Source organism: Elaeis guineensis, chromosome 14 (assembly GCF_000442705.2).
Source record: "Elaeis guineensis isolate ETL-2024a chromosome 14, EG11, whole genome shotgun sequence".
NCBI lineage: Eukaryota > Viridiplantae > Streptophyta > Magnoliopsida > Arecales > Arecaceae > Elaeis > Elaeis guineensis.
The window spans coordinates 68,174,445-68,190,202 of NC_026006.2; the positions used below are offsets into that span (position 1 = coordinate 68,174,445).

The 15,758-nt window shown below is 37.1% G+C and overlaps 1 protein-coding gene across 1 annotated transcript; it reads right to left on the reverse strand.

Annotated features, from left to right (window-relative positions):
* Positions 1–9,212: 9,212 nt before the first annotated feature.
* Positions 9,213–14,547, reverse strand: LOC105056927 (RHOMBOID-like protein 1). Its single transcript, XM_010939305.4, has 6 exons — positions 13,880–14,547; positions 13,036–13,199; positions 11,601–11,764; positions 11,240–11,499; positions 10,044–10,170; positions 9,213–9,661 (listed from the first exon to the last, which is right to left on the reverse strand). The coding sequence occupies exons 1-6, from the start codon at positions 14,194–14,196 to the stop codon at positions 9,533–9,535; spliced, it is 1,161 nt and encodes a 386-aa protein (XP_010937607.1). The 5' UTR covers positions 14,197–14,547; the 3' UTR covers positions 9,213–9,532.
* Positions 14,548–15,758: the final 1,211 nt, after the last annotated feature.

Genomic DNA, 15,758 nt, shown 5'->3' on the forward strand with positions numbered 1-15,758 from the left:
TTCTTTAATTCTCACTATTCTATTTCACTGAACTCTCTACACCCACCTCCTGTTTAGATCTCTCATCTTCTATCTCTTTTCTTCTCACTCTCTAAAATCTCAATAAAAAAATAATAGAAAGAAGGAAAGCCCCCTTCCCTCCATGGCTCCATCCTTCTCTTCTCCTCAATCTTTTTATCTTTATTTTTCACCACTTCATCTCACCGAATTCCCCCATTTAATTTTTTCTCAAATCTTTCATCTCCTATCTCTCTTTTTCTCATCCCAAAATCTTAATGAAAAAAAAAGAAGAGAGAAGAAAAATCTCTTTTTCCTCGATAACCCAATCCTCGTTATTTTCCTCTACTAGTCTCCCATCACCTTATTCCAATGTCTCCTGCTAAGTTGAGAATTGTTTCACTACCTTCTTTTCTCATTCCAATCCTTATATCCCCAAATAATGATTTATTTGAGCAAGAAAGAAGAAAGAAGAGAGACCAAAAGATAATCCGAGAAGAAGAAAAGAAAATAAGGTTGGAGAAAAAGAAATAAAAGATTTTTAATATTATTATTTTTGTCACACCAATGATATTTTTGAATTTATTATAATATCACATAAGCGTCATATATATTGGTGGTTGCCATATGAGACTTTTAATGAGCGAAAACCACAAAAATCGTGTCTAAAGACAATATTAAAACAGTTTAGATATTTCAGAGATTAAATTTTAAATTTTTGTAGTTCAAAATTTTTTTTAAAAAATATGATTTAATTTAAAAATTAAAAATATAATTTATTTATTTATTTAATTTTATCGGAAAAATATGATGCTGTTTTATCGAATGATTCAAAATCTATGTTAGAAGTTTAAACAAATAATTTCTCCCGGCAGCGTATAGCTACGCATTTGCCAATCTGTGTATAAGTAGGCAGCCAGTGCGGTACGTAGATTTTTCTTTTAAAATGTGTTTACATTTTTTATTGGAGTCATTTATTTACTTACCCGATGGCCCATTCCGTTCAATTATTTTTCTTTGGAAACTGAACTTCACCAGTAACCACGTTGCTTTGAGGAGCAATTATTGCATGCAATGGTGAGACCCGCAAGTCCGCGCTCCGTCCGTATTCATCTTAGCATTTAATTGGAAAAGAGGCCCAGCCGCACGCGCACGCCCTCTCCCCCGAGTGCACCTACCTAACCTTGTACGGTGGTGTCTCCTCACCCGGGCCAAGGCCCGTAACGTGGATTATTTCATGATATATAAATAAAAATAATAATAATAAAATTTGAAGTATTCTCTCATAAAATCCTCAATATTTTTATGGTATGTGTAAGTGTCAAATCTCTCATGAATCAAATCAATATTAAAAAAAAAAAAAAAAAAACTCTTGCATGCCAACCATGCAACGGATTTAAACTCTTTTTCAGGTTCTCCAGGTCGGATCTTTACTTTGAACTGTAGTTAAGGGGACTGGTCCGGATTGATGTTCGACTATTAGAAACTATCCCTCCTTATGAAGGGTTTTTCCTCCTTCCCTTGCGCAAATCACAAGCTTAAATCAATGCCTTGATTTTATATTTGTTTTTCCAAACTGATTAATTGATTAATGCTATGGCAACACATAACTACACAGATTTGCTCTGGTGAATTTTAACAATGGATTTGTCCACGAAGAGCATGTTCGCACATATGAACATACTTTTTCATCATCGGATTATTTTGATATTCGAATTTTGATGGAATACATGGCCGATCTAATGATAAAAGTTCCATTTCCATATACGAATAGATTTTTCAAAATTCAACCCTTAATAATTATGAAGATCTAAAGTATAAAAAGGCTTATGCATGGTATTTAATTTCTTCCAAACTCATCACTTTGAGAATTCGCCTTTCGCTAATGTATTCTTTTTTTTTTTTCAGTAGGAGAAGAGAAATATCCCTTCTCCAAGCTCTCTTCCCCTCTTCCCCCACCTTCCCCTCCTGTTTCAATATATAGTTCGGCCGATAGCACCATACATAGCAAACTAATTACAACCTTCATCCTCCATACACGTAGGTATAGACTTCTCGTGGCATCCTGATGAACTCCTATATACATATTAATTCTACATTATTACATCTCGAGAAAGCAAAGATTTATCAAAATGGATTATTTTTCGCCTTCCCTTCCAAAGAATTTGCATAAATTCATTTTTTTCATCCATTACGGTGGAAAAAAAAAATTTCTCTCATCCTTCTATTCAATTATGTTAAAATGACAGTTTTTTTGCAATGTGCAAGCAAAGTTTGTGAGATTACATTACTTGGAAAAGAGTTTTGCCCCCGAATAGATACAAAATATAGGAGAATTATGTTGATCTTATTTGCATGCAGAGAATTGGAGAGATCACAATAGTAGACCTCTAGTACCAAGTGTGGCACTTTGAGAACATGTAGATTGCAGCTCGTAGTTTCTAGTATTTTCCATCACAATGTAATATGATAGCCTGTGAAGTGATTTGGAGGGATCTTTAGTATACCCTAGATACACAAGAAAGTTTAAAAACCATTTGAAGTTAGTTTTGTAATTTTATCATGGTATCTATTCGGCATGTCTTTCAAAAGATGAATAGCATGATAGATTGGATTGCATCATACGTTATTCAGCATATCAGATGTTAAATCTAATGATAGGGCGAGATCTACTTATGGATCCTGCAAAATTTTTTATTTTTTGATTTATTTGAACTATGCTTATACTATAGCGATGGATCGTCCGTATGAACCAAATATATATATATAATATTAAACTAATAAGCACAATGTGACTTAAATATTCTTATCGGTCTAAGATAATATTTTGCAATGCTTGAGCTTCAGATCTAATATTTTGCAGTGTCATTGCTAGAACCATGTTGTAGACAAGATATGCAGATAGATCATAAATATTTCGACAAGTCCAAAATATTATTATTTTTTTATTGGTTAGATCCTACTACGAAGGTAGTTCTCAGAGGTGCTGCTTGGTGGAAGCCGCCTGCGAGTTCTGATGACTAGGTTCTTTTTTTTGCTAGTGGGTGAGGTACCATGTCAGTCCCCTTACTTCGGTGGCGGTGGAGAAATCCTCAGGAGTCGGATCACACCTTTCATTCGAAAGAATGATTCATCTTGCTTTGTAACATCGACCGTTGGATCTGTAGATTAGTAAAAAAAGAAAGAGGTTAGAGTGCTTTGAAATCTATGCAAAACTTGATCCAACGGTGTTAAAAAAAAAAGTTTAATAATTCTTTCGCGCGGAAGATTCAACGCGAACTCAAATCTGCCCCCGGCACTCAACCTGCACCCCCATATATCCTTCCTGCGCGGTCCCCACTCCTTTAAGGCTCGACATGTCTGTATTTTACTATTTTTTGGAGCAAAGGGTTCCACATGTCTGCGGAGGGTGTGTTTTGGGGTCTTTAAACCGGGATTATTTTAAACGACCAGCGCGATTCGCGCCTGTGAAGCCACATTGGTGACACGTGGCATCTTGTCGAGTGAGCTACGGAGCTGGTCAAAAGGAAAGGGGGTGGTGGGGTAGGCCTCAACTCCTCACAACCACCACCACCCAGCCAGCCACGTGAGAGGAATTATTGGTCCCATGGGGCTGCCCCCGCACCCTAACCAACTCCACGTGCTTCTACTTGCTAGTTCTTACCCACCGCCGATTCCTCTCCTCTCTCGCTTTTCTTACCGGCCATATTAATAATTCCTAATATAACTATAATCATAGATATATATCAAAATCAGATAGTGAAGCAGATCAAGAATTAAATTAGTATAAATCTAGATGATGATACTGATATTTTAAATCACATAAGATGCCAACCAACCAACTGCACTCGTCACCTCTTTAAGGATGCATTTATTCATATAGCAAAAGCAAGTAATAGTGAGCCTTCAAGCATCGACCAATAGGAGATGATGGTCCTCTGATAGCTTGGATCTTGATGATAACCATAGGATCACCGTTATAGAATCTTCTTTCAAAATCATTCGATCAGATTGTATTGCAGAGACAACATAAATTAGACTCTTCCATGCTGTCCTACGCTCAACGTGAGGCATAAAAATGTTAAATAGTGAGGAGCTACCAGTAGTGACAATAAGTGGCCTTTCATTATGGATGACAAAACCAATTCCATCATCCTTCACATTGCCGTCGAAATTAATCTTGAGAAAACTAAGTGATGGGGTTTCCTCCTCTCATCCTTGCTTTCTAGCCCATGCAAACATTTGTACCATCTTAGACCAAAAAAAAAAAAAAAAAAAAAAAAAAAATATATATATATATATATATATATATATATATATATATATATTTGTACTATTTTGATTGCCTGATCTACTTTCTACCGGTTGAATTTTTCTATCTAATGCAAACATTTGTACCATTTTGTTTGCTCGATCCATGTTAATTTCGTTAGTTGAACTTTAGCCTGATGGTGTATCAAAACCAATTGAGAATTGAATCACTTTCCTTCATCTATCATGTTATTTGCACATAAATATTACCTCCCTTATTTTATTGTTTAACCCGTTCTAGTTATAATTCAGCTTAAATCATATGGCCAACAACCTTAATTACGATAAACTACACAGGGGAAACAACTGATTAATGGATGATGCATGCATGCGCACAAGTATAACCTGGTCCATCATTATTGACCCGTCGGACAATTGGTCTGGATATATGTATTATTTGATGGATGTCAAGAGCCCACAAGTATGCTTACATCTTATTCCTTGCGTGGCTAGCAAGTGATTAGAGGAGCACGCTGCAGAGGCAAGAAGAAATATGATTGGTAATACGGGATATCATGTCCAGGATATCATGTCCATATAGTTTTCAGAAATGCCCCAACTTGCCTTGCCAATCTTGGGCTTTCATGCCTATCAAACATCTCGTAATTAAGATGGATTCCATCAACCTATTAAAACACAAAACTACAATATATACGTACACTGCTTCCGGTGTCGTGATGTAAAGATCACGTGGCTTCTTTCCATGCGGTGACTACCCTGAACATGCCTTGTTTTGTCCCATCCAGTTGTTTCATTCCTTTAATCAACCTTCTCTTGAGCTCATCTCCTTTCTTTAATCATAGGATAGGGACAACATCTTCCGCTTGTAGCCCTCAAGGTTTCCCACCACACGTCCCCCATGATCCCTTGAGCCCAAGCTTTGGTGGGTTCTGATTGTATATTTCATACGAAAAAATGATTGATATTCTTTCACGATGTTGATCATTGCTCATTTATCTGTTAGCACAGTTGATCTAAAAATGATCATTGCATGATCCAGTGGTAGATTCGACCAAAAAAGAGGAAATCATTCTTTCCGTACGAATGATACAATCTGTATCCATGTTAGGTTAGCTTTCTCTTTTTCCTTTCCATTTCTAGCATCATTTCATTAACTAATTAAAGTGCCACCACCACCTAATCCGAAGATGTCAGCTTCACCAGCTGTGAATGCTGTTCAGACTGCTCACATGAGGTGCAGTGTAATGTGATGGGATACAATCCAAACACGTATCCAAGCTCGTGGTTCCGAGCACTACCCAATCGGCGATGTCCCCTAGACTCCAAGACAATGGCACGTGCAACCAGGGCCCATCTCCCATAACCTGTGCTGTTCATCTAAAACTTACCTCCCAACGTCTCTTTTCCTGCTAACTTAACTAAGATAACAAACCAACGGAGTTGCACTTAATTTGGGATGTTGCTTATCTAAGAGGTGGGTGCTCAACGTAATCAAAGTTCTGAGTTCAGACTTGTGACACAGAAAGCATTGGGGGTTTCCAACATCAATGGTGGGAATGATTTGATATCATCCATAACAACTCTTGATTTTAGTCAAAAAAAATTAATCGAAAAATATTACTTAAATATCTTTGATACTTTATTAATATCATAGTCAATATGTAATTAAATACATGCTCATATGGATCTTTTATCACACAATCATAATTATCAATTTTTTCGGCTTTAATACATCTACATTTAATTCTCCATGGGTATATATTGTGAAAACCATGTGGCCTCTTGGTACATCAATCCCATTTCTCATGCTACGTTCTAGGCCAACTCATCTTCATAACATACTTTATTTTCTTCATCTTTTTTTTCCAGAGTTTCCTACGTTTTGACCTTTGTTAGTCAAGATGGAGAATAGAATACGAGATACATTTATAATTAATTATTTGAGAAAATAATTTTGAGAAATCGTAGTTAAGCTGTTAAATATTCCACTTGAATTGGCATACGAAAGAAGGAATAATATTTCAAAAAATTAGTTCACATATATGTGGTAGAAATCTTGCATGAAATTTTGGATCTGTCAGATAGCCTCTATCCAAGAACTATTGCGCCTAATCCTGGCCCAATAGAGTCACCTACACGGAACCTTTTTTTTTTTCTTTTTTCATATACCTTGCCCCACTGCTGCTTTTTTTTTTTTTTTTTTTTCTTCTCTCTCTTTTAAAATTTATTTTATTTTACGACTTTGCTGCGGGAGAGACAAATGGTCATTTGTTGGTGGAGTTCTGGAGTTGCGTCGTCACTAGTCGGCATGGATTGCCGAATTAGGCAGCTCAATTGGTCTTTCTCCATTAATGTGGTCTCCGGTGTGCACTATGGGTTGCTTTGTATTGCGTTGGCCAAGAGAAACTGTATTCAAAATTACGAATAATTGATTAAAAGCTACTCCTTCCCAACAGATCCATCATCCAAGCTGTAGTGCATCTGCTCTGAGTTGGACTGCAATATTATGTCTTGAGATGGTTTGGAGTAGTTAATGAAAAGGATATTCTTCCATAGCTATTTGGTAGGCAAGTATGACCTTAATTGACCTCACAAGAGACTATACTCGGGAGAAATCAACCAACATATATACATAGCTTTGCGTATGGTTTCTTGTTGGTGCTTTTTATTTTTATTTTTTTTAAAACTTAGATGCTTTATTCAGTTGGTGCCTTTTATGCCATATGATCAAGTCCAACAAGCTGCACTCACTACATGTTATATCTTGTTATATACTTATCCTATCAGGTTAGCTTCTCTTTTTAATTTCTTTATGAAATGTTATACATTGTTATATACTTTTCCTATTAGGCTAGCCTCCGCTTTTTAATTTCTTTATGAACGTTGGTGCATAGAAAAGTTTTTAGGGTGGTTGTCATACACTGAGGAGCACCCCTAAACTCAATCATCCTTTCCACACCATCACGGTTGTTCCATGATTTGTTGGCAAACCAATCATGTGAGCAAAGTTTAACACCAAAATTTAGTGTGAATTGGGCAAGTGTGATACTAAAAGAAAATTTAGTGTGAATTGGACAAATAAGGGTGTGAACTAATGCAAGCGAAGTATTAATTCTTCACTTTCGGACTCCCATGTTCCTAACGAAACATATGACGGGACAAACAAGGAGCTAAAGGAAAAAGAAAAAAGAGAGAGGCGACTCCAATACGAGGTTAGGGAAAGAAAAGATGGACAAAGGGAGGAGAGAGGATCCGGAGAGATGGGTCCACCAAAAGAAGAGAATGGCATCTAGCCAGTGGAGTGGAGACAGGGTTTGGAAGGAAAGAGTTTTTGCTTCTCTTTTATTTTTTTTCTAATATATATATAAAACATTCTGGAGATTCTCCATGTTTTGCATCGTAGGGGAAAAAGATTTCTGAGTTTTTTTTTTTTTTTTAGTTTTTAAATTATCATGCCATCGGGAACTCCTCTATGTTTGGAAGGAAGAAAAAAAATGCATTTTTTATTCACATGCAATATTTGGACTCTGTGGAATTGCATTTTTCTGACGCATGCAATGTTTGGTCTCTTATTAATTTATCAGGAAAAAAAAACAAACTTTCTTCTGATTTGCTATCTCTAAAATATTCTTTCTGATTGTGTATTTTTATTTCTACAACTTCCCGTTTCTATAACTTCCATTCTAAATTGGTGTAGTTTTTTAGAGAGTACAGCCTAAATTTCCGAAATTACGGTCTGATATTTAAATAAAAATACTTTTTTTTTTTTTTCCAACTACGGTGCAAAACATGTTTCTTAGAGAATCCAGAGTTAGTTAAAACAAGAGAAGCAAGGACTCCTTTCTTTTCCGACCTTTTCTTTAAACTCTTCTTAGGTCAGGTGGCCATCATCCCATTCTCTTCTTTTGTGGACGCATCTCAGATTCTTATGTCATCTTCCATTAATTTCTTCATCCCTCTTTCCCCACCCTCCTGAATAGAATTTCCTCTCCTTTCTTCTTTGCTTGCTTTGGTTCATATTTTGTCCAATTCACATGATTAACACTTTGTATAAAGAATTAACACCAAACTTTCCAAATACTAAAGTTTGTTTCAGTATCACACAGTTCACACCATCCCTTAAAGAATCCAATGAGCACCAGACTCACAAGTAAATTTTCTTGCTGATATGGTATCACATCATGATTAGTTGTATGCAAGATCACCATGCACCGTTCATAGGGCATGCAGCCAATCATTGTGTAGCATATAAACACACAGATATCGCCTGTACCAACATTCCACAAAACACAATATAAGAGACATTCACCATCATCAAACCTCTTATAGTACAAGAGGGATCGGGATTTTATCTTTCGTGCGAAAGGTGAATCCTTCTTTTGCATGAATCCACCATGGGTGACCCCATTGCAGTGCCGATCTCTGTCATTCATCTACATGCATATAATGGCGAGAAAGAGAGCTAGTTGTAGGAATTTTTGACCATACAAGTTATCACTAGCAGTAGCAGATGTTAGTAATCATGTATGTAAACCCTTGGACAATACAGACATAAAAATTTCTTAAAGAGAAACACCTGCTACAATGCGGCCTGGACCATATCTCATCCTTTTTATTTAAATTATATATACAATAAAACTGAAAGTTCAAATAATTGTTGTTAAAGTCATTGCATATTAATGCCTTCTCAACCACAATTTTCTGCGTATAAAATTTAGGACTAGGCTTTAGACACCAACATAACAGATATAATAGTCAAGGGCATTATAACACATTAGTCAAGGAAAGATACATGGCCTGCTAACAGTAGCATTAACGTGTTTGGAGTTGTAGCTTCCATAGCAAGCTCTGACATTCTTGTTTCAAGATGAATCGTAACACTGCAGATTCAAGTGTCCATCTTGGCTACACGACAATTATCTGATTGTGAAAGTGGCTCGATCTAGCGTATAAATGACATTTGAAGATATTATAATTCAAGTTTCATGATTTCAGCAATGCTCTGATAACAATCTTCTGACCCCTCCCATCAATTCATAGCAAAACAGGATTTAACCTTCTATGACAGCCTACGGACGGGCAAAGAGAACTGAAAGCAACTATTTTTAAATGTGATGTTTCCCTACAATCAAACGATGTTACAGAAATGAACAAATGGCATTCACAGGACATTATAAACTCATATAGGCTACATATTAATGCATCATCTTCCTGCATATGTAATAAATCAGTGATGGTACGACACTGAAATATCATTCCCAAGTCAACTGCAAAGCTCGACACACAGGTCATAAATCTGAGATGCAGCATCAGTCATGCTAGATAAGTTGTACACTTTGGTTTTCCCATTATCTTGGCAAGTCAAATTCAACTGATGCCCGCTTTGCGATGTCTGCAGCAAGAATATTTAGTGTTAGAGTTGCTGAGCATATGTTTGAACATTATTTACCATGTAGTATCCTCCTTGACGTTTGAGCTGTATCAGTGGCAGGAGATTACTCCCAAAGCCAATAAGCTAGCTAGAGGCGATTACTACGAAATATGCTTTTCAAGAGACATTTGGAATTGTTGCTGAGACAGATTCTTAAACCTTCAACAGAAAAGGGGCCAGGTGCAGGAGTTAGAGATGGTCTCTATAACAATAGTTACCACATGTTCATGAGAAAAACTCCAGACAGGCACCAAAGATTTTGAAACAAATAACACCTTTTCTTGGGCAAAGAAACAAAAAAACACTTTGACACATACTCAAGAGAAAAGACCGAGCAGCTTACCAAGCAGGACTTAGATTGTGCCTTGCAGCTCCATTTTGAAGTGGGGACACAGCTCAGATAATGGCACCACGAGCAGTGTTCATTTACATTGACCCCTCTGAATAGCATAACTAGGCCAACAGTGAACCTGCAGGATTTCAAATTTCCATTAGGATTTTTATCAGCAGAACAAGACACATGAATATGTGAATCTCTGCCACCACCATAAACCCAAAAAATAAATAAATAAATAAAGGTGAAAGTGTGAATGAAATCTGCATTTTCAATCCCCTTTCATACCATTTCTAACCAGTAAAAAGCGTGTTCTCAAGCCATTGTATTTGCTGAGTATTCAGACATGACAGCCTCCTATTCACTCAACATGCAAGAGAGAGCAAATAGAGACATTTTTCGCTGCTACAATATTTATTTCACTTCTCGTAGAATATGAAACATCCTCATCATCATAGGCCCACACAAGATTTTAAATACCGGTACCGGACCCCCTGCTGGTTGCCAGTCGATACGGTACCATACCATACGGTATGATACTGTACCGACAATAAAAAAATTAAAAAAAATCCCATCAATCAGCATAAAAGGAAAAAAAAAAAAAAAAAGAAACCAGGCCGGTTCGGCCTTGTACCATACCGAACCGGACTGAACCGACCCGAATCGCGTAGTTTCGATCGGTTTGGCCTTGTACCATACCGAACCGGTCGGTTCGGTGCGGTTCCGAGTGTTTTTCGAAATATTGACTGGAACCGGACCGGTTGCCTGCCGGTACGGTATGGAGATGTACTGACCGGTTCGGACCGGTACAGAATACCATGGGCCCACACGTAGCAGGCATGATCATTACCACACAAGCAGAGGCTGTCATGAACAGCCATACAAAAGGCATACTTTTTGCTGACAGACCGATATGGAGTGAAGCCAACATTTGTTAATTGTTCCTATATTAGGAACCGTAAAGTGCCAAGTAAATGATCATGCACTGTGCAATTGTCTTAGAATTGTTTTATTAGGATATCAGCACCACAATGTGATATAGAGAAAAATAATTCTGAACTATTGTACAATTTATCAAGCACTAGAAGATGGAATGGTCAGTCATATAGTGCAAGCTAGAGCATGAAAATATTAAATATTACAAAGTACACATTAAAGAGAAGCAAACATGTATTTAAAGATAGAAAAAATATCTGTTGACTTACCCTACTATTAGTGCAATAGCTGCAATGATCCATAATACATACTGGTACGTCTTGTGCTTCCGTTTGATTGAACCCCTATGATATCCAAGAGGAGCATTCTTTTGGTTGATATACCCAAACTGAGGGCGAATAAGAATCACAAAACCAAGAAAAAACCCAGTAATAAATCCTCCGACATGAGCAAAGTTGTCAACATGTGGAAGGATTCCAACAGCTAGGTTAATTGCAATGATGATGACAAGGGTCAATAATGCTGCAAACTGACATTCAAAAGAAAGCATTAGACAAATGGGCACAAAAGCAACGAACTGAAATCCATCAAACATGCTACTCCCAAAAGTTATTGGCATTCTCAGCATACCTTATTTGCATAAATTGTCCAGTTTGTTATAAGTTCTGAAAGCATTGCTCCTAGTAATCCAAAAAGAGCACCAGAAGCTCCAACAGAGATACTTGTTTGGATAAAAAGAGCAGAAAGCAAGCTCCCACCGAAGCCAGCAATGACATATAATGGGCCAATTCTCACTGCAAAAAAGGGGGGAAGGCTTAGGTTGTCAGAAGATTTATTTTCGCTCACTCTGGGCCACCATAAAGACAATTCATAGGCAAGCAAAAGCAGAAAGACTCAACAGATAAACAATTATATAACAATTATGTACACTCAAAAGGCCAAAGGAACACATTTTATGTTAATCAAACATTAAGCATGAATACTTATGATATTCTATGAACAAAGCTAGAATCATAAACATGGTGAATTTATATCTGCTTTGACAGATTAGTGACTGGCAAAAGGCAAGCTCAGATAAATTTCAAGCAGAGATACTGTTGCAAACTATTAAAAGAAAAGGAAAAAAATTCATTCAGATGTTTAGTTCCACCAATTGTCAGTGCAGCTCAGCACAGCTTACCTTATTAATGTACTAAGCAAAAAATCTAAGCTGTTAGTTAATAACAGGTATGATCATTATACTATTTCACGAATACAATTTGTTTATTAAAAATAACCCTATCAACTGTGCCAACATTGACATAGAAATAATGCAACTTAAAATCTTGAAAGTAATGCATGATTGATATCTAAAGCTGATCCTGGATAAGATGGGAAAAGGCTTGATCTTTACGGATAGGCATTATTGATTGTCAATTAGAAGTCTAGAAGACCAAAAAAGAAATCGAAATAAAAATGCACAATTTAATCTATACGTATTCAGGTTAGCAAACACAGCCCATGTCTTTCCATAATTTAAATGAGGAAGATGATGGCCATAGTCCAGGTTGACAACTGCTTCAAGGAAAGGCCAAACAGTGATAAACATAACCAACTTGACTTATCCTATTTGTAAGGCATATACTTCTGCATTCTTCTTCACCATTTGTTCCTCCAAAGGGGGATTCCTGAATTGGCTGACTCCATGCCTAGAAAGGCATTGTCAGTGCAAAGTATGATGAGAACTTGATAAACTTAGCCGACATAGGTATTCAAATTAGGGAAAGCTTATATGTCCAGCACCAAAACTACAGTATCATGCGGAAATTAAATATGAGAATAATACTTGCAAATATTGCATAACAAACATTTAAAATTGCATTATTCACATCATACCCAGCAAATCTAAAAGGGAATGAAAGCAGGCAGATATATAACCAAACATGCAGGTGTACTCAGATTAATATTTAGGTAGGCCTCCGCAGCATATAAACATTACCACATACACAGCTACTTATAACTTTGGCTTTGACTGGAGCAGTGATCTTAATGAATGATGTCAAGCTATAGTTAGTTTGTTTCATACCAAATCCAAATTCTCGCTCAAGTCGAATGCCAATGAATAAGAGACTCAACATATTGGCAAGGACATGGACGACCCCAGCATGTAACCACATGCATGTGATAAGGCGCCATCCTTGGTTATCCTGAACCACTTTTTGCACATCTAGAGCCCCCATCTTCAGTAGCCTGACAGATTAAAGACATAAAATGTCACTCAAATCCTCTATTATCCATGAATACACCAGAAAATACTTAGAATTTGTTCACTTGATTAGGTGTATGTGAATCAGAACCAGGGACAACTACTAGTCATGAAGGAAAAAGTTAATATATTTTTAAAAAATATTAATTCAACGAAGTAGCAACATCAAAGCCCAGATTGTAAGGTTCTCTGCAACATGACCTTCCAAGTCACTCTTGGCCTGACTCTGGCAACCCTAATTCATATCGACATAAAAAAATATCTCTACCACCTAAAACATCCAAAACAAGAACTTCGAACCTACCAAGAACAAAACTCTGTTGAATCACGAACTCGTAACCCCAAGAAAATGGTACAGATACCAAAATGCCAAGCATCTATAAATCCTCGCACAAACACTAGTTATGGATTATTAACACAACGAAGCACACATTTGATTCTCTCTTTTTTTTCCCCCCTCAATTAGAAACATTTTGTGGTTCCAAACTTCGCGTGCTTTAAAGAAAATCATTTTGCATTTTTCAAATTGGAAAGAAAAACCTTTTTTCTCACATTATAATGCAAAAAAGACGAACCGTCGGGATCCAGGACTATCATCTAACTACGAACAGATAATAAATTTCTTATAAAAATCCGTTCTTTTAGAATATAATAGAAGACTTACGTGCCGGACGATGGCCCAAAGAGGGGATTCTCCTTGAGGGGCTGGAACGAGAACCTCCCGAGGACGTCGAGGACGCAGGACTGCGATTTCTCCGGGCAGTCGTTGATGTACATGGCGATCACGAACAAGACAATGTTCGCCACAACGAATAGCGGCACCAGCCACGGGAACCATGTCCGGAACGGCCGAAAGTCGTCGCGCCCGCCTCGCCGCCGCGGCGGCGGCGCCGTGGGATTTATCTCGAGTGGATGGATGGTATTGTCCCCTCGCCTCCCGTTACTCCTAGCATCGCCCTCCGAGGAGGTCTCCCTTCCCATCCCACCGAATTAAAAATAAAACAATTATTAAATCAAGTGAAGCCAAAAATTCGAATTTTTACGACTATATTCGTTTAATAGATCGCGAGAAGAAAAAACTACGCCCTATGAGGAATCGACATTTCCCCACAAGGGGGAAATTTTTGAAAATTAGGGCACTTTACGTCTAGTGGGAAGGACAGGAAGCGAAGGAATTGAAACAGTTAGAGCGTAAAAAAAAGGAGAATTCAGAAGGATTAGAAATAAAAAATAGAAAATGAGGGATTCGCGGGGACGGAGGGAAGGGAGAGTGGGAAGTAGGTTGAAACGTAAAGGGAGGGGGGACACAGGTGGGAGAGCCAAAAATAGAAAGCGAAGGGTTGCGTGAGAAAGAATACAGGTTTTGTGACGCTTTGTTTAGAGGGTCCCATTACAACTAAATTGAACCCTGCCTAACTAACTACCAATAACAGATTTAGAAATGCCGTTCATGGATGTTTTGCCTTCGACAACAACAACCAAATCCAGCGGTCAATATAGATAGATTTGTAATAGTATCAGTACAAAAATATGCTTCTATAATTTGTGTCGGTGGGGGCATCAACATACATTAGTGCATGGGAAAAAAAATCATAAGTATATAATTTGTATAAAATTTTCTACTGCAGATTACCTATCCATCAATCCCCTGACACGTGAATGATTGCATGAGCTTTCATGTACTAGTTAATGATGAATGAACGCCGTCCAAGATTTGTTTTTTGTTGACCATGACAGCATACTCCTTTCACTCTTCAAATTAAAGCCTGTTATAGTCATGGATTAAAAAATCTAATCGTTGGGTTGGTTGGATTGACTTCGTATATGTATATATAAAATATTATTTATTTTAATTTTTAATATTATTATATATATCTTTATAATTTTATCTTCTAAAAAATATTTCACAAGAGAGAATATTTCAATCCATATAAATCATACTTTCTCCTGACTCACAACCGATGAAAGATTAAAGATATTCTCTCTACACCACAATACAGTCTCTAAGAGAGAGTATACGTGGATGGGAGGTATTTCCACAGACGATGTCAATATTGCGGTCATGGATCAAAAAATCGAATTACAATATTGCGGTCATGGGTCAAGGAGTTGACTCTGCGCTCGCATACATGAGGAATTGTTCGTTTTGACCTCTTGTGTTATCGCACGAGATTTCACGATTTTACTTTTTAGAAGATATCTTACGGAGAAGAGAAAGTTTCAATCCATATAAACCATACTCTCTCTTGACTCACAACCGATGTGAAACTAAAAATACCTTCTTTACACCATAACAAAGTCAATTATTTACCGTATAATTTGGTTGTGGAAAGATGCCTTGTACAATTTAGAAAGATTTTAGTAATTGATGTTAGAAATTCTCAAAACACATGCTTGCGGCCAATGCTGATGTAAAGATAGCTGGATGATGCTGTGATTGCACCATGACTTCTTCCCTTTTTCTTTTTTGGATCAGAAACCATGACCTCTTCCTTTAGTAAGCCCTAGTTGCAACAAATCTTGAATATGTAAGTCTTTTTTGA

What these genes read in the sequence shown, in the direction of transcription:
- LOC105056927 (XM_010939305.4), bottom strand. Translation starts at nt 14,196, where the DNA reads ATGGGAAGGGAGACCTCCTCGGAGGGCGATGCTAGGAGTAACGGGAGG. An exon ending in TTTGGGCCATCGTCCGGCAC is followed by an intron (nt 13,200 to 13,879) that starts GTAAGTCTTCTA and finishes TTAATCTGTCAG; the next exon opens with GCTACTGAAGATGGGGGCTC. An exon ending in TGAGCGAGAATTTGGATTTG is followed by an intron (nt 11,765 to 13,035) that starts GTATGAAACAAA and finishes CCTTTTTTGCAG; the next exon opens with TGAGAATTGGCCCATTATAT.